This window comes from Pseudonaja textilis, chromosome 6 (assembly GCF_049901715.1).
Source record: "Pseudonaja textilis isolate UNSWEBS1 chromosome 6, rPseTex1.2, whole genome shotgun sequence".
In the NCBI taxonomy this organism is placed as follows: domain Eukaryota; kingdom Metazoa; phylum Chordata; class Lepidosauria; order Squamata; family Elapidae; genus Pseudonaja; species Pseudonaja textilis.
Window position 1 is genome coordinate 57,413,161 of NC_141995.1, and position 19,990 is coordinate 57,433,150.

Sequence of the window (19,990 nt, forward strand, 5' to 3'; positions counted from 1 at the left end):
CAGCACTATCATGCTTCTATTTTTTTCCCCATCTGTATAAACATCACAGTCAATTTCTACTGCCAATTGAGAGGCAGGGAGTTTGTGGTGGCTTTGAATCAGTAGCGGATTACGGCTTACTGCTGCCCTAAGCACTGACAAATCTTGGTGCCTCCTCATTCCTTTGTACATACTGTACAAACGAAGCCATATTCTCAAGTCAATTCTGGAGAACCAGTAGTGGAAATTTTGAGTAGATCGGAGAACTGGCGAATACCACCTCTGACTGGCCCCGCCCCCATCTATTCTCTGCCCCCCGAGTCCCAGCTGATTGGCTGGGTCTTCTTTTGTTGCCCTGCACAGGACAACAGAGCTGGAAAGCAGGTTAGTGGGGTGGGGAGGGAAGGGGATTTTGCAGTAACCTTCCCCCAGAGTTGGGAGGGAATGGAGATTTTACAGTATCCTTCCTCTGCCATGCCCAAGCCATGCCCACCAAGCCACACCACGCCCACCAAGCCATGCCCACAGAACTGGTAGTAAAATATTTTGAATCCCACCACTGGCCTAGTGCCCTAAGCATGTGCTTAGTCTACTTAATGGTTAATACACCACTGCACTGACCCCGCTTGATTCTATCTCTAATGTACTGTAGTAGACTGCGTAAAGGATCATTATAGTGTTACAGTCACATAGACTATACATTTAGCTAAATCCAAGGAAGAGCTACTGTAGTGTATTTAAATAAAGACTTCTAGGGCGATGTTCCTATTGGTTAACAGAAGCAACAATACAATTGGTTAGTAACGTTAGTATCTGATTGGCCGCCAATAGCGGCGGGAAGTTTAACTAAATGTCATTGGTTGCGTGCCATGGAGCAGCCGCTATAAAAAGGGCTGCTGCGGTTCGACTGCAGTTGAAGTTACTGTTATTATTAAAGAGTTGAATTCAACTCCGGTCTGCGAGTCTCTTTACTGGTGACAGAACAGCTACGGTAGTTGCCCAGCGCCGTGTGACACGTTTCTTCATCAGACAGTGACATCTGGCATATTTCTCTTCTTTCCCCTTGTCCTTGTTAACTTTGCTTTCCAAAAGTTTCTCAGGCTTACTGGGGCAAAAGACTGCTGACTCTTGTGTTTTTCAGACTGACACACATTCCTCTGTGGCTTAGAATTGCCAAATGCATAGTTAAACGTTTGGAAATCAGCGTCTGTGTCAGAGGCTGGCAAATAAAAGCCTAAAGTGATTAAATCAACAACATACGGATGACCCTGAGAGCACATACCAAGCTAAACAACTATGTTGTGGTGAACCTCTTTCACAGCTACAGTTAAGATGCTTCTTTGCTTACCAGATATGGGCAAAAGGGGACATGTCAATATTAAATGTGTAATGTAGTGGTTAAACAGGAGGTGGAGAAAGCCCAGTCCATTTTCAGTTGTGAAAATCACGGAGTGACTGTAGAGCAGTCACTTAACAGAAGAGCTCCTAATCCAACTTCTCACACATGCAGGATACCCTATATTATTCTGGTCCAATGGCTACCTAGTCTCTTCTTAAAAACCCCAGAACTTCTAGAGGCAAGTTGTTCCACTGGTTAATGGTCCTCACTGTCAGAAAATTTCTCCTTAGTTCTAGGTTGCTTCTCTCCCTGATTAGTTTCCATCTATTGCTTCTTGCCTTGCCTTCTAGTGCTTTGGTCAATAAGTTGACCTGCCTCTTTTTTTGTGAAAGTGCCTCAAATATCGGAACATTGTCATCATGTCACCCCTGCTCCTTCTTTTCATCAAACTAGACATACCCAATTCCTGAAACTGTTCTTCATATGTTTTAGCCTCCAGTCCCCTAATCATATTTGTTGCTCTTCTCTGCACTCTTTCTGGAGTCTCAACATCTTCTTATGTTGTGGCAACCAAGACTGGATGCGGTATTCCAAGTGTGGTTTTACCAAGGCATTATAAAGTGGTATGAACACTTCACACGACCTTCATTCTATCCCTCTGTTAATGCAGCCTAGGACCGCATTGGCCTTTTGGGCAGCTGCAGCACACAGCTGACTCATATTGAAGTGATGGTCTACTAAAACTCCTAGATCCCTCTTGCCGTTACTGCTATTCAGCCAGGTTCCACCAACTCTATAACTGTACAATCATTTTTCTTTTCCTACCTAGGTTTAAAACCTTACTGTCAGCCCTAGTCTGGCCTGGGGCTGCCATTCCATCAGGGAACAGAGAAACTGGGATTGCCTTTTCCATGGAGAACCCAGAACGACATGGCCACCATGACGCTAAACCCACCGGACTGCCAAGCCCACACCAGACCTGTATACTGCTGCTGACATCAACACTGAACAGCTGTTGGGCAGCTACATGCCTGAAACAAAAGTAGACGCTTGCGCGCATGTGCACTGACTTTGGCTGCGTTTTGGGTTTTTTTCCCCCCGCCCTCACATTATGGTGGAACCTGACACTTACTTTTCTCACAATTGAATTTCATTTTGTTAGATAGTGCCCAGTGTTCAAGTCTGTCGAGATCCTTCTGGATCATGAGACTATTTTCTGAGGTGTTGATTATTCCTGCCAGCTTGATGTTATCTGCAAATTTGCTGAGTTTTTCTTTTACTCAGCCCAACATTTCACAGTGTTTTTATTGTGAAGGGGACGAGGCATAGCACTTCCTCTTGCAATTGATACCCGTAATGAAAAATTTTTAAAAGTGAAAGCCAAAGAGGGGTGTACTTTCCTTTCATGTATGCAATGCTAGAAAGATTACGGCTGTGCTGGATTTTATTCAAACATCAAGTGCTGTAGATATCCTTCTGCACTTACAGTGGAACTAATTAAAACTCCTGAAAAATCCATGTTTGCTGGATTTTGCTATGACAGAATCGTACATTTCTAGTAATTTCTACTTTTGAGTTTGGAATAGTTATAAAAAGATACATCTGTCCAAATTGATCAGAGAGTTGACTGTCCATGTCCAATAGACCGTGGTGTCTGTTTCACCTGAAGTTCCTCTTTCCTTTTTAGTGAAGTCTAAACTCCAGTTGTCTCTAAGCATTGGAAGGGTTTCCTCCCCTCCAACTAGTTCATCCTGCCAAGTTTTTAGGTTGTCTACTGATCGGCACCTGCCATTTTTTTTTTATTTTCTTGCAGTTGACATAAAAACGGCCCATTAAGTCCGTTAACTTTTCTTACTCAATGTTTCCACACCTGTCTGGAAGCTCATTACTTTGTTTACCAACTGGGGGTTTTTAAGAAGAGATTGGACAACTATTTGTCTAAAATGGGTTATTTATTTATTTATTTATTTGATTTGTCAATCGCTTGCAAGATAATAGGTATAAGGATAAACATAGTTATGAATACAAGAAATGAGCACATATAAGAAAAATAAAAGAAACAATCGGACAGGGATGGTAGGCAGTTTGGTGTGCTTATGCATGCTTATTATTGTTATTGTTATTGTTATTGTTATTGTTATTGTTATTATTGTTATTGTTGTTGTTGTTGTTATTATTATTATCCCCAATCGAGGAGTCTTCACAGGCAGTTGCTTTTTCAGCAAACTATTTTTGTGTAATGTAACTAATTTACATTTTACCGAGAAAGAAATAAAGAGAGACTACTATAGATCTATTTCAACTTATTTAGCTCTCGACAGCTAGCCATACCCTTCTGGGATTCGAACCCAGGCTCCTTGCATATTAGGTAGATGTATTAACCTCTAAGACACAGGCTCTCCTCTTTTTGTTGGCTATACTGGGGAAAGTAGACCAGGTTGCCCTGATTTAAAAAAAACACAACACTTAGTCTTTCCCCTGGTATAGCCAACAAAGTGAAGAGAGTCTGTGGCCTTGAGGTTAATACAACTACCTAATATGCCAGGAGCTTGGGTTTGAAGGGTATGGCTAGCCCTGTGATGGCACACAGAGCCCTCTCTCTGAGCACATGAGCCATTGCCCCAGCTCAGCTCCAGCGTGCAGTTTACAAACAGCCCTCAACTCCATCACACACTGACAGGATGCTAGCCAGATGAATACCGAGGGATGCTGGTAGGCAGAGGCCTAAATTCCTCCCCCCTCTTATTTTCCTCCCCCAAAACTAAGCCCGATCACATAGTTTTGTAGTGAAGCACGGGTATAGAGCTAGTGTTGAAATGAAAGTACAAGTTTCACCAAACGGTTCTTCACTTCCATATCGTTGAACTACCGGTTATTAATTCATCCATTCATTCTATTTATGTAGCCTTCCATCACAGAACAAGTGACTCTAGACAACTTCCCTTCCTTGCAAGAAAGTTTTTATGGAAGTTCATGGAATGGAGGGATGAAGGAACAGCCTGTTCCCCTTGTTTTAATCACTCTAGCATCAGAGCAACAATAGTACAATACAGGGAGAGAGAGAAAAAGAAAGAGCCTGCATAAGTATTACACATATGTGTAAAACAAGGGAATGGGGTATGAAAGGAAGAAGGAAGCAATGCCTAAAAGAAAACTACAAGCAGACTCATCCAAACTGGGGCCGCACAGCCAGCAAAGTTTCCCTTCTCTGCATATATGAGAAGCACAAGAAGTAGGAACGAGCCCATCAGAACTTGCACTAGTGATAAATTCGAATTCAAATTCAGAATAGAGCTGAGAGGGACGCTGGGATGTTTTCTAGTTCAACCCCTGCTCAATCAGCAGGCTCCATACCAGGGGTGTCAAACTGGATTTCTTTGAGGGCTGGATCAGGCCAGCTGGGTTGGTGGGGGCAGGGCGCAGAGATGGGATGGACACAGAGTGTCCGCTTTGAGATTCAGCTGCCGCAAAATGGAAGGTGGTGGTGGTGGAGGAGTTGAAAAGTTCAAGGTTATTCTGTATGTCGTACTAAGAAAGTCCAGTTGCGGTCAATTGGTTCTGGTGATTTATGAAGCGTAGAAGTGGGAGGAGAGAAGGTGGATTCTGTGTAACGTGCGAAAATACTTTCACTTTGGGAAATGCCTTAGAGGTACCAGATCTGTTCCTAAATAAATCAATTGGAGAGACTATATCTCGGAGTGATTGATATTATAGATACTTTCTGGATGCTTTACACTGAGGTGGTATTCAGCAGGTTCTGACCAGTTCTGGAGAACCAGTAGTGGAAATTTGGAGTAGTTTGGAGAACCGGCAAATACCACCTCTGACTGGCCCTGCCCCCATCTCTTCTCTGCCTCCTGAGTCCCAGCTGATCAGCTGAGTCTTCTTTGGTTGCCCTGCAAAGGAGAACGAAGCTGGAAAACAGGTTAGTGGGATGGGGAGGGAATGGGATTTTGCAATAACCTTCCCCTGCCACACCTCCCAAGCCACGCCCACAGAACTGGTAGTAAAAATTTTTGAATCCCACCACTGGATGAACACCTCCTGCAATACCCTGCCAGCCAAAATGGGGCACTACTGGCCAGTCATTTGCTATTTCCAGGCCGGTCCCGTGACCCAAAATTAAACACCCCATGGATTAGAAGTGGCCCATGGGCCTTGAGTTTGACACCCCTGCTCTATACCATTTCAAACATGTGGCTGTCCAGTCCCTTCTTAAAAACCTTAATCAGGAATGAGCATTACCATGGGTGTCTTGCCAACAGATTCGGGGTGGGATTCAAATTTTTTAACAACTGGTTCTGTGGGCATGGTTTAGGTGGTGGGCATGGCTTGGTGTTCATGTGACTGGGTGGACGTGGCTTGGTGTTCATGTGACTGGGTGGATGTGGCTTGGTGTTCATGTGACTGGCTGGGCATGGCCAACTCAATATCACTCACATTGAGGCACGCATCTCCTCGCCTGGCCTCTCATGACTGTGGGGATGCTGCAACAGTCATAAGTGTGAAAAATGGTCATAAGTCCCTTTTTTCAGTGCCATTGTAACTTGGAATGGTCACTCCACACAAGCAAAGTACCAGCAAAGGAGGGAAAGAAAACTCCAGAGACGTTCCTGAGACAGGAAGTCTAGTCCTGCCAAGAATGTAATAAGGGTCAACGGAGAGGCAGTTTCTGTAAGCAAAACCAGAATGTTTCCTTCCTGCCTTCCTTACAGGATTAGGCCAGTAATTTCTTCTAACAATTGGTTCTCTGAACTGGGTTAACAACCGGTTTTAGTGAATAGGTGCGAACTGGTAGAATCCCACCCCTGAACACACTGCAATTCAGACCAGCAGGTAGTCTGTACAGGTAGCCTTGACTTACAACAATTCATTTAGGACTATTCAAAGTTACAATGGCACTGAAAAAAGTGACTTATAATGATTTCTCACACTTACGACTGTTACAGCATCCCCGTGGCCGTGTGATTTACATTCAGGTGCTTGACAACTGCTTCTTTTTTATGATGGTTGCAGTGTTCCTGGGGTTGTGTTTTTGCAACCTTTTCAAACTTCTGGCAAGCAAAGTCAAGGGGGAAGCCAGATTGACTTCACAACTGTGTTACTAACGTAACAGTTGTGGCTGTTCACTTAACAAATGTGGCAAGAAAAAGCGGTAAAACGGGGCAAAACTCACTTAACCAATTTCTATCTGCAGGGGTTCAAAACCCCCAACAACCTATTTGCTGCCTGGTTGCTGGGTGGGCATGGCCATGGTGGGCATGGCCTACCAGAACTTCCTGTTTCTGGATTCCGATAGGCCTCCAGAGCCCTGGGGAGGCTGTTTTTGCCCCCCCAAGGGTCTGGAGGCTTTCCCCAGAGCTCTGGGAGGATGAAAATAGCCTCCCCCAGGCTCTGCAGGCCCTCCGGAAGTTGGAAACAGGCCTGTTTTGCTACTTCTGGTTTTTCCAAGAGGGCTGTTTTTTTGCCCTTCTAAGGGCCCAGAGGCTTCCCCTGGGTCTCTGGGAGGGCGAAAACAGCCTTTCCTGGGCACTGGAGGCCCTCTGGAAGCCAGAAATAGGCCTGTTTTCCCCTCTCCAAGAGCCTTCGCACAGACCTTGCACTTACCTCCATCGAAAATGGGTTGCATGGAGATTCCTGGGAGGGGTGGGGCGAGACCAGCTGGTCAGTTGAAATACCAGTTTGGCCAACCAGGTGTAATTTTAACACCCGGTTCACGTGAACCGGTCTGAACCGGTGGAATCCCACCCCGGAGTATCTGCCTCTCACATTTGATTATAATTTGGGCATTTTGGGCATGCAGCCACTTCCTTAAAACAAGGAAACCTTAGTCTTTGCTTCTTCACTATTCATTTCTAAATTAGCCCAATCTGCAGTTTACATGGTTCAGTTTGGAATGCCAGAAAACAATTGGGATGTGCAGTCTTGACTATGCGGGGAATATGCTTCCAGTGGACTGAAGCAAGAATCAGATCATCTGTAACCACAGTTTTTTGTGGGGGTGGAGGATGGAGGCAATGGCAGCAAAAGAATGTGGGTCACAGACAATTTTCGTCCCATAAACTGTCATCCTGTAATTCTGAATAATTATTCTATTCCTGCGGTACACTCAGCTATTTTTCCAGGAGGAGAATGAGAGGCAGTGATTCTTGCACCATGTTTCACACCGTAGTAGAATAACTAACTGTCAGGTTTCTAGCTGAAGGAGGACAACATGATATCTGGAAACCTTCCAAGGTGTGTTTTGTTACCTAAAAGCAGACATATCTGTGAATGTTAATGGGGGTAATGTGGGGTGAGTGATTGTTTCGGAGACTGAAAGTCAGACAGGGATGTACAGCTGGTCTGAGAAGATGCAACCCAGTTCCAGATGTGACATCTGTGGGAAGGAAGCTTTTCAAAAAGACTCTGCTTTAATTAACTCATTATAAGTCTGGCTGGAATTTTCTGTTTTTAAGCCTTTTCTATAGCTTTTGAGTATTGTAGGCTTGGCTTTTGATGCTATAAATAGGAGTAGACTTTGGCAAAACCTTGGGGCTTGTTCAATGGGTTGTCGCATTTTTATTTTTATCAGAAGCCTTTATAGGAAAGGAACTGGATGTGAAGTATATTTTTCCAGAGGTATTTGATTAACAAGATACCCTTCAATATCAAAACAGAATTGCAATTCTGGCTTCAGTTTTGTTCAGTTTTTATGTTGATTCTCTAATTTCCATCCTGAAATGAAGCTAACTTCTATTCCCCAAAAATAGCTGGGTAATTCAATGTCTGGAATACACTACCTGACTCTGTGGTCTCTTCCCCCAAACCCCAAATAACTTTAACCTTAGACTGTCTACTGTTGACCTCATCCCTTTCCTAAGAGGTCTGTAGGGGGCGTGCATAAGCGCACCAACGTGCCTACCGTCCCTGTCCTATTTTTTCTTTTATATTTCTTATATGTATCCATGTATTCGTAACTATGTTTATACTTATATCTGTTATCTAATACATGCTTGACAAATAAATAAACAAATAAACAAAATAAAAAAATCTCCCAATTCTACTGGATAATATGTTGATTCTTTCTTTTACTGTAAATGGCTTCCATACAGGTTTGAATTTTTCTCTTAGGAAAAAGGCCAAATTTCTCATCTTCCAAAGCCATTATAAGGAATATACAGTAATTGGTGAATTATTGGACAACGAATAGCGCAGAGCAAACTTGTTAGTAAATATTACTTACTGCCTCAGATTGCAATATCAAACTGCTTGGATTTATCCTTCTGAATATCCATGAAACCATGGTCAAGCTGAATATATGCAGTGAAAATAGCTAATAAAGATCTACAATCATCAACCTTATTTACTATTGAAGAAGGCAAGTGGCTTCTTCTTTCTTCTGAGGCAATATAAATGGTTAAATAGTGTCTGTGAGATATTGCTGTCCAGACTGATAGAGGACTTATGAAAAGGTTGTGAACCATTGGCAGAATTGTTGTAAGTTGGCCAACTATTTATGTAGACTTTGCCATAAAAGTGAGGATGGAATTGTATGTGAGGACCTCAGCGCTTTTATTGAACATATGTTGGCATTTCTTTGAATGGCATTATCCATGTGGCTCCAGAGAGGTGGAATTAGTTGAAAATGTAATAATATCTTGCCAATGATATATAGATGCATGTTTATCACTTGGTATCTCAATTCTTGTATGTCATCCTGGTAGATCTGCTTCATTCATTCATTCATTCATTCATTCATTCATTCATTCATTCATTCAATCATTCATTCATTCATTATTTTTGTGTTGTTGCCTGATACAAACCATGAAATAAAATCTTTAGGGTATAGTATTTTTCTATCTTGAGTTTATTAGACTTTTACTTTGTATTAATGGTGTTAATGGTTCAATTTATATTTTGTATCAAATGGAACTATTTTTGATAGATCTTTGTATATAATAAACTAAATATGAAAACAGTTTTCTAAGATTATAATTTTATCCCAGGCTAGGATTAACGAGCCCTTTCTGAAATCTGCATGGCTTATTACTACTTTGATTTGCCAGATACATGGACCTTGATAGGTTGGAAGTTCAAATTGGATTGTGGTGGAAGGGAAGAAAGAAATCTGACTGCTTTATCACTACCGTCCTAGTTATGAAAGAAGAACACAAAGATATAAAAATAAGTTTCTCACTTTTAAAGTCAGATAGGATTCTGTTTGCCATGCAAATGGTAAATCTTACAATTTTACTCCTGAATAGATGAAGAGACAAGGATTGTCTGTTATAGTCAGTGACTACTTAATATAAGGAAGATGGCTACATCAGAGATGAATTTGGGACAATACTTGACCCCCAAATGGGACAATTCACTGTGGCCAACTTGCCATGGCCATTTCACCACGGCCACCTCAATGCAGCTGACTTGTGGTATAGCTTACCGTGGCCAGCTTGCTACGGGACAACTTTCCACAGAAAATAATAGATAATAATATAATTCTTTATTGGCCAAGTGTGATTGGACACATAAGGAATTTGTCTTGGTGCAAATGCTCTCAGTGCATATAAAAGAAAAGATACATTTGTCAAGAGTCAAGAATCATAAGGTACAAACTTAATAATAGTCACAGGGTAAAATAAGCAATAAAATCATACTAGGAAACAGTCAATATAAATCGCAAGGATACAAGTGACGAAGTTACAGTCATACAGTCACAAGTGGGAGGGGATGGGTGATAAGGATTGATGAGAAGATTAACAGTAATAGTAGTGCAGACTTTGTAAATAGTTGGACAGTTTTGAGGGAATGATTTGTTTAGCAGAGTGATGGCATTCGGGAGAAAACTGTCCTTGTGTCTAGTTGTTGTGGTGTGCAGTGCTCTATAGTGTCGTTTTGAGGGTAGGAGTTGAAACAATTTATGTCTGGGATGTGAGGGGTCTGTAGATATTTTCACAGCCCTCTTTTTGACTCGTGCAGTATACAGGTCCCCAATTGAAGGCAGGTTGGTAGTAATTCCACACAGAATAACACAACAAATGTTACCTGCCACTGTTTCTTTGACATTATTTCCATTTTTGTCAATAAAAATAATGTCAAAGAAATAGTGGCAGATAACATTTATTGCATTGAGTTATCCTGTGTGGAATGTTCTGTTGTGAGTTGTTCCATGGCAAATTGGCCACGGTGAGTTGTCCTGCGGTGAGTTGGTCACACCGAGATGATTGCAACTGGTTGGCTAGGGTGAGATGGTGGTGGTGAGATGGTCACAGCAAGTTGGCCATCCCAAATTGTCTTAGACCCCCCACAGAATTGCTATATAGGTATTTTCTGTTCAGAGAGTTCATAGAACATCTGATAAAACTAAATCAGACTTACTTTCCTATACCTAAAATTTCCATCGTTAGCTTTCCCGAGGAATATTTCCCCAAACGATGGATTGAACATATAGGTGGTCCTTGACTTAATAACTGCAATGTTTGCTTCATGATTGCCATATAGTGACCCATTTTATGACAGTCACAACTATCATAAATGCCAGAGGCAGTTACCATTGTAAGTCAAGGACTACCGGTATTGAAAGATAATGATCTCTACCCACACACTGTAATTTTACCTACACCTTCGTCTTCATTTTCCCAATCTATTAGTCAATTGTACTTGAATTACATTGAACAAGAAATTGCTGCAACAAACATCTATGGAATATATAATAATTCAAGATTTAACAGCTAAAATATTCAAATAAGAAATAATTAATTTTTTTCTTGGTTGGGACATCCAGTACAAATATGCAAGAAAGTCTCTCTTAAGCATTCATCATTGATTACAATGGAAGATTTATCACAATGCTGCTTTGAAATAATGGACAATCCCTCTTTCTAAAGTCCAAGTACAATGGGTAATTTAATAGATAATGAATACATTATTCCACATTATTGCAGTCAAATACAAAGAGTATTTTGGATACTTTTGGAGGAACGTAAGAATAGTTTCCTGTTACAAGGCGATCCATATATATTGGAAGCCCTTGTAATTTCAGGTTAAGGCAGAAACTGAGAAGAGCCTATGTTAGTTAGGTTTCTCTCAAAGAAATTAGCTTTACTAATCAAAAAAGTAATTTATTCCAGTATCAAAGCAGTAACTAGATCTAACTTCATTAGGGAGTGTCCAAGAGGTTTCTAAGTCAGAGGTATAAACTCAATTTCATCGAGAGCCACATCAGGGTTGTGTTTGATGTGGGAGGGCTGGGGGCACGTGACTGGGGTGGGCGTGGCTGGGGTGGGCAAGGCCAGCTTGCACCACTCGTGTCAGGGGCGCCTGTGGCGGCCCAGGTTTTTGGCTGTGACGGCATCCTGCAGCCCTCTGCCAGCAAAAATGGCAGAGACACTATTAGCCAGTCCTTCACTGTTTCCAGGGCAGCTCCACGGGCCAGATCTAAGCATCCAGCCTGCGGCCTTGTGTTTGACATCCCTGATGCATAAATCCTCTGCATGTGTTCTACAAATATATTTTTTTAACACCCAAAGTAAGTAAAACTTCTTAAGCCTCAATCACAATAAGTCTTCTTCAACCTCAATCACAATAATACACTGGCAAACAACTGATATAAACTCAAGGTAAACTGTTCCAAACTTGATTGCAGGAAATACAACTTCAGCAACAGAGTGGTCAATGCCTGGTACACCCTACCCAACTCCGTTGTTACAGCCTCAACCCCTCACAGCTTCAACCTCAAACTGTCTACCGTGGATCTCACCCCATTCTTAGGATGTCCTTAAAGGGGGCGTCCATAAGCGCACCAGCATGCCTGCCATCCCTGTCTTACTATCCCAGTTTATCTGTATTTCCTTTGTTCCTGTTTATGTTCATACTTATACTTGTTATATTGTACATGTTTGACAAACAAACAAACAAAATAAATAAATAAAATCTTAACCGACATAATCTTGCCATCTAAAGAGATGCAGTCTACTTCTAATCTGGGGGCAACATCAGAAGTCAAGTAAGGATTATGTGCTATAATTTCAAGAATTTTGTTGGCATTTATTCAAGGACTGACACTTTTTTTTGTAAATAACCATATAGCCAGTAATCTTCTTTTTCTCATAATCATAGCTACATACATTGTCATTCAATATAATTTGACAAATTATATTCTTCTTATGATATTTCAAAAGCCTTTGAAGTAGCATGAATTGTGGCTGCTGTAGACAATTTTCAATCTATACTTCCCCTCCTTCCCATACAAAAATGGTTTTGACACGATTTTGTTTTATTAAAGTTTATTTCAAAGCATTTCTCATGAGAGTAAGATTAAAGTTAGTTTTCTAGGGGGGAAATGGTGAAAGGAAAATGGCTCCTCAATAGTGGAGCCAACAATGGGGGGACTTTCGGTTTGAGCTTCTTCGGCGACAGACTGAAACCTTGTTTCTGTGAGGCTTCGATCCATGCTTGCCACTGGAGCACCCCGAGCTGGCTGATTTCGGGGCTAAGCCATCCCGTAGAGGTGGTGAAGAGGGGGGAGACTGCCTGCAGGGTTGAGGAGAGCCACATCTCTCCTCCCCAGCTGGCCATTACTCCCTTTCCCGAAGGCAGCTGTAGCGGTGGTCAGAAATGGCCACCACAAAGAAGAACTCGACCGGAAAAGAATGTGCAGGAGGAAGATAAGAAGAGAAAGTTTTGGTTGACCGGGTCAAACAGCAAAAGCAACAAATAAGGTACCGTGGAATTGAAACTATTAAAAAAAAAACAATAACCTTGTTCCCTAAAAAGATTTTTAAGCTGCGAAGGAGAGGGAAAAGGGAAAAGATTTGTGTTTTTTTCCTCCTTTTCCTATACTGACAGCTAAGAGACTTAAGCAAGAAATTGGAAAAAAAATCCACTTTGACATTAATAGGCATTTAATGCTGAAAATAAAAAGTCAAAGGGATAATAAAGACTTCTGGATAATCAAAAGCTTTTGAAAACAGGAAAGGAGAGAAAAAGAATAAAAGGGCAGGATCTGGAAGGGAGGAGACTGCCTGGAATTAAAAAAGAACTTATAGCAAAATCTCAACAAGACTTCCAAAAGATACATTTTAACTGAAATATCGCAACAAAAACCCCAGGAAGAGAAAGTGGAAAAAGAAATAAGAAGAAATAACTTGGAACTATTTCGATTACTTGATGATTTCTGGATTTTTGGTTATTGTATTTGAATGACTAAAATCAATTGGATGGTTGTTTAAAACTGTTTAAAATGGCTCCACTTTTAAAAGAACTGAAAATGGAACTTAAAAAGTACAAAGAAGATGCACAAGAAGGGAGAGGTTCTTTTGGCTTTGTGTTTCAGTTTTTAGAAATGGAGATTTGGAACTATGAGAAACAACAAGAAATGCCTGCAGAACAAGAAGATTGCGACAAAGAAGAAGCCATCTTTAATGTACAAATAATTTTAGGTGGGGGAAAAAAAAGGAAAGTGGGGAAAGAGAATGGAAAGTTTAAGATTGGGAAAAACAACTCCCCCCAAAATAGAGTGAAAAATAAGTTTAAAATCAGAAAGCAGCAGAAGAGGGAAATGCAGAAGAGAGAATTAGAAGTAGAGAGACAAGGGGGTAAAAAGGGGAGGGAGAAGAATAGAGGGAAGAAAGAAAGGAAAAGAAGTTATAAAGGACAGAAACAAAATATAGAGAAACAGAGCCTATTTAGAGATAATGGGTGAAAATTTAATGGAAAAGGGGATTCTGCAAAGGTACATAAGATAGTATTGATATATTAGAAACAGAAATAATTTTAGAAAATATGAAACAATGTATGATTAAAATGTTTGATAAAATAGCTATCATAATTCAGTGGAATGCTTGTCAATAAATAAATGAATGTTAAATGATTTACAAAACATATGTGAAGAGAAATAACGGAAAAATTAATTATGGAGATTATATGTGTCTTTAAGGAAGTATGATATTTAATTGAAAAGAAGTCTTAAAGATGTTAATATTTTAATGATTATTAATGATAGAACTGAATTGGAATGGAATGAGGGTTTATAATTACATATATTTATAATCTTTTAAAAAAAAGAATATAGTGTGTATTATAAGAATGTACCAAGCAGAATTCGATTGGAAGTTATGTATTATGTATTATATTGAAGGTATATATTGAAGTTTAAATAAGAGTTGAATGGATGTAATTAAAAGATATAAAGATGTCATACTCCAATTAGTAACTACAGGAGAAAATTTGTTTAATGAGAAAAGTTAATATGAAATTGAAACAGAACAGACAAAAGTATAAATATAATGATTTGAGATGAGATAATCAAAATAAAATTGAGAAAATTAAAAGAGGGGAAAAACTATATAGAAAATGTAAAATAGTATAAGATATGGAATAGAACACAAAAAGGAGCATGAAATTGAGTTTTGTGTCTGTATAAAGAAGTTCAACCTGGGACCATGCTATTTTCAAAAAACATGTTTTATTTGTATTTTGTATGCGTGAAAACCCAAATAAAACTTTATTTTAAAAAAAAAAAATAGTGGAGCCAGCAACTGGAATGAAGAAATGGCAAATAGACTGGCACTTTGTAATTCCTCTCTAGGAATTGTGTTCCAGGGAGTTGCCCCTCATGAGGAAAGCAGATGAAACAGTTGCCAGGAGGTTTAGAGGTCTGGAAGTTGAGGAAGAAGCCATCTTGCTCAAATCACAGTTGACACCTTCAAAAGGACATTGGTTTCACATATTTCCTTTGAAAATAACTTATTAATGTTGCTAACAGCTTATTAACTGCTTTTTTATTATTAGGAAACTTTGCGTCAATAAGCTTTATAGCACTAGGTTAATTTCCTTCAGTTCTTAGTAAAATAAATTTGAAAATACAAGTTTAAAGACATTAAACAATGAAAAGAAACCAAGCTTTAGGACATTACTTTATAGGAGTAAAATCAAGATTACTAAAAGCAAAAGGGTTGATTTATTTGATCAAAGCTAACATAAAACATGTTATCTTTGGTAATCTTTAATGGGCTTTTATTGATCAGGATTGAAATAATAAGATTTTAAGGATTTGATTATTGATAAGAGTTGGGATATGGGAAGAAGAGCTATTTGTTGCATTTTAAGAGAAAGTAATAAATTACTAAAATTTCTTATAGATATGATGAACAGTAAGTCAGTTTTTATATATTTATTTATTTTTACTATACTATTATTTTTTGTTTCATTTCATTTTTTTTACATCTTCTATTTTTTATTCTTTTATTTGTTTATTTTGTATTAGTTCTTTATTGTTGTAATCATAATTTTAGTACAGTTACTATAAAAAGATAATAAGTCAGATTTCAATTCATTACCCAAATAAGTAAGCATTTGAAGAACCACAGAATTCCTGTTAAGATTAAAAAGTAACATGTCATAGGATTTCAAAGGTATTAGTAACATACCTATTCTGACAAGTTAAGGGAAGAAGACAAACTATTGTCTTCTCACCACTGAGCTGTGGTGGCGCAGTAGTTAGAACACAGTATTGCAGGCTAATTTCAGCTCACTGCCAGCAGTTCGATTTTGACTGGCTCAAGGTTGACTCGGCCTTCCTAGGTGGGTAAAATGAGAACCCAGATTGTTGGGGGCCATATGCTGACTCTGTAAACAGGTTAGAGGGGGATGTAAAGCATTGTGAAGTGGTATATAAGTCTTAAATATTATTGTTTGTGCTAAGTGCTATTATAGTTTAAAAAAAAAAACTAGGATATCTTCTGAAAATATATGGCTAAAATAAGGAACTGCATGCAGTCATTTTGATTTACTAGTTATTATAATTAATAAATAATCTACATCCCCAAGATAATAATAGCTGTGTGGAACATAATGCCTGTTCTGTCCTAGGCTTCCACCCAAAGCACTAAGTCAGTTCTGAGTCCCGGTAAAAACCTCTTTTATTACGTTAATGTGAATTTCATTCACAGTCAGCCAACAGCTTGGCAAACAGTCTTGCAAAGGTATACTAATGAGCTTAGATCTTTATCAATCCTGGAACGCTGCTTGGTAAATAGTTCCACACTCACTGCTGGCAGGAAAGGACTGGGTTCCATGAGACTGGAACAAACAAATGACCGAACGAGCAAGTAGTTTCCTGCAAGACCCCGTCCTCTTTTACTTCTCTTTTCAACCTGATGGGAGGGGCCATTCATCATCCACCTGTGGCCTTATTCCCATGTTGACCCTGAGTTCTTAATTGTGCCTTCCTTCTGGCAGCTCTGTGCATGACCAAGCTGGGAACTGGTTCCAGAAGTTCCTCCACCTCACTGCTGTCCGAGCCTGAAGGCAGTTGATGACTGCCAGCCTGCCCTGGCCCCATCTCTGCCTCTGATGCAGAGCCCACATCCAAGCCTTCCTCAGCCTCCAGGTTCTTCCCCAACCTCCTTACTACTGTCCGACTCTGCTGCCAGCTCCGCCAGCCGCCAGTAGGCCACAACAATGCCTGTGATAGTGGTTCATATACAGGGGTGGGATTCAAATTTTTTAACAACCGGTTCTGTGGGCGTGGCTTAGTTGGTGGGCAAGGCTTGGTGGTCATGTTATTGGCTGGGCGTGGCCAACTCAACATCACTCACATTGAGGCACGCATCTCCTCGCCTGACCTCTCATGACTGTGGGGATGCTGCAACAGTTGTAAGTGTGAAAAATGGTCATAAGTCACTTTTTTCAGTGCCATTGTAACTTTGAATGGTCACTCCACACAAACAAAGTACCAGCAAAGGAGGGAAAAAAAAACTCCAGAGAAGTTCCTGAGACAGGAAGTCTAGTCCTGCCAAGAATGTAATAAGGGTTAACAGAGAGGCAGTTTCTGTAAGCAACACCAGAATGTTTCCTTCCTGCCTTCCTTACAGGATTAGGCCAGTAATTTCTTCTAACAACCAGTTCTCCAGACTGCTTAGAATGTTAACAACCGGTTCTAGCGAATAGGTGCCAACTGGTAGAATCCCACCCCTGTTCATATATACCCCAAAATCTAATAGGTATAACCATTACTTTCTGGGTGCACTGACTGCCAACTTTCCAAATACCTTGACTTTTTTTTAAAAAAAAAAACCTTTTGTTCTGGTACTGAACCAGGGAAAAAAAAAAAGAACCTGCACCACAGATTTTTGACATTATGGAATATCCTAGTTTCTTCAAAAATAAACTATACCTGAATGTATAAGGATGGAACCATGGTTTGAGATACACCCTCCCCCAGCACACACATACACATTACACTTTTTCTTTTAGCTCACCTTAGTCTTTGGTTTTGCTCCAGAACCAGCCATTGGAATAGGAAATGCTTTATCTGCACCATAGAGAAGAGGAGGTAGAAGAGGTGATGGTATGTTCATTTGCTGGTTATTTAAAGGAATAATGTCGACTGAGCCTCCAGGAAGTGATTCTGAATCCTTTAAAAGAGAAGCCAAATTCTTTTTGCTGTTGTGCTGTTAACTTTGCGGAGTACATTAAAGCATATTCATTTTCTTCCCCCCTGCCTTACTGTACTAACAGTGCTGTCTATATATCTGCTCTTCTGTTCCTGAACAGTATTTTAAAGATCAAAGCTTTGTTGTCCTACAAGAAGAAAAGAATAAACGTAATTTTGTTCAGGAGTTTGGAGTTTCAAAATTCTGGCCTGTTTTCTCCTGATAATTCCTGTGCGTATCATATTATATCTTCATCTTTTGTCTTCGGAAGCGTTTGAAACCTCTTGTAACATCTGGAAATCTTTAGCCAGTTGGAGTGACATCATCAGATGAAACCTCATGCAGGTGAAGTCTCTTCTTGCTTCTTTTTTCCATTTAAAATGTGAACCAACATATGATAACATTCTTTTTTTTTTCCCAGGGTTTTAAGCCCTCTGTACTATTTACAGGAAGGATCACAAGCCAACATACAGTCATTGCACACAATGAAGACCCTTTGAATACTGTAGGACGTGCATATCAAACTGTTTATTGGGTTATAGAGGGTGCATATGAAGTATTTGACATTTCAAATTATGGGTAACAATGCATTTAAAAAAGATATAATAATTAAATGCATGTTTCCAGCTGCATAAGCTAAGAAAAAAATTCTTATAGGGAATCATTCAAAATATGCCAAAATCTTGAAATTTACAAGTGATTAGCTCATTTTCTTCCTGCTTAGTCTTAGCAATATGCACCTGTCATTCAATTATCTTGCTTTACATATACAGTTAATTTCTGTAGCCTTTCTTGGGAGGACTCTATAGTGAAAGATGTAAGTGCTTTAAAGAACCCAATAAACAAGTACTGTACGTAGCAATAACAATAACAGTAATAACAGTATCATATTTTCCACAATCTAATGAAATTTAATTCAATCAATTTAAATAGCACCCGATTCAATCCAATTCCTAAGTATTATTGAATAGTATAGAAATAATTACTTATCCTTTCTCTGTAATCCTTTGGGCACAATAAATCTGGGTGGACTTATTTGGGGCCAGACACTGAAATTCTTTTTAGAAAGGTAGGATTTTTAAGTGGTCCCTGAAACTTGTTTCAAATGTATAATAGATAAACTGAGGAAAACTGCATCTCACAGTTCCAAAGCATTTCCAATTCAGCACCAACTACATCAGATCATGTGATTGGTTTGACTTTAATTCCACCTTTAAAAATAGAGAAGCTCTGGCAAGTTTGCAAAGCTTAGACCAGGTTTGGTCTAAGAGTCAAGCATGGAGAAAGACCAAAAAGGCAGAAACAGAAACCAGGTCTGTCTTGTTGCCTTCAGATATTCTAGACTAGAATTCCCAGGAGGCACAATGAGAACAGTACTTCTGTGCCTCTGGAAGACAGCGCTAGATCTAGGAATCAGAGCAAGAAATCTGTGTTGGTTTTTAGGTTTTGGAAACTGCAGATACTTGAGCTGAAAGGACAGTGAGGGGGGTGAGAAAAGAAAAAGAAGCAACAAGAAAAACGTGGCAAGTAAATATAAACAACTGGGGAAAAAAAAGGTTGAGCAACCAGACTTACAAGGATGGGTTTTTGTGGTTGTGTCAAAGTGCCGGAAGGCAAGGAGCTTTCGCTGAGAGCATTTTCAATATCTTGATCCAGCTGATCCAGTTTCAGAATGAGTAGCACCATGGAGTCCAGTCGTGACTGATCTTGGTCTCTGACTTCCTGGGGATTAGAACACGCAGTTACAGAATCTGAAAAGGCCACTTCTGGGAAGGAATAAAAAACGCTCTGTTCTCTAATTTAACAAAACAGAGTTGAATAACAGGCAACAAGCTCACATTTGGGGAGAAAAGGAGGAGGAGGAGAAAGAAAGGGGTGGAGGGAGCACTTTGCTGCATTCTCTCATCAATGCATTCTTCACTCCAAGCCTTGACTGTTCACCGAGAAGTATTTTCCCTCCATTTTGCAACTCTGGCTGGAAGCAGATAGGAACTAAGCGAGCTTAGCCGAGATCCCTACAGTATAGCCCAAGGCTTCCTTTCCTTATCATTTCCGAACCTCGTTCTTGCTACCTGAACACCTCCACTTTTGATCAGGCAAGCCACAGACTCACAACTGAGTCCTGCAGGTTCGTTGGGAAACTTGCAATGGGGTATTTTGAATTCTGGCATGGAATAGGAAAGGAGCATTATTTAGACTGCAGTCCATCTGGCCTCCTTCTATATGAGAATCATCCCGCTCAAAGCATCCAGAT

At 40.0% G+C, this 19,990-nt stretch overlaps 1 protein-coding gene across 1 annotated transcript in view; it reads right to left on the bottom strand.

The window, feature by feature from the left end:
- Window positions 1–19,990, bottom strand: part of DLC1 (DLC1 Rho GTPase activating protein) — a 304,040-nt gene that overhangs the window by 202,200 nt on the left and 81,850 nt on the right. Inside the window, exons 3-4 of the mRNA XM_087936653.1 lie at window positions 19,312–19,458; window positions 17,563–17,718 (exon numbers count right to left, since the gene is read on the bottom strand). Coding sequence (XP_087792779.1) covers window positions 17,563–17,718; window positions 19,312–19,458 — 303 coding nt within the window. The remainder of the gene's footprint in view (window positions 1–17,562; window positions 17,719–19,311; window positions 19,459–19,990) is intronic.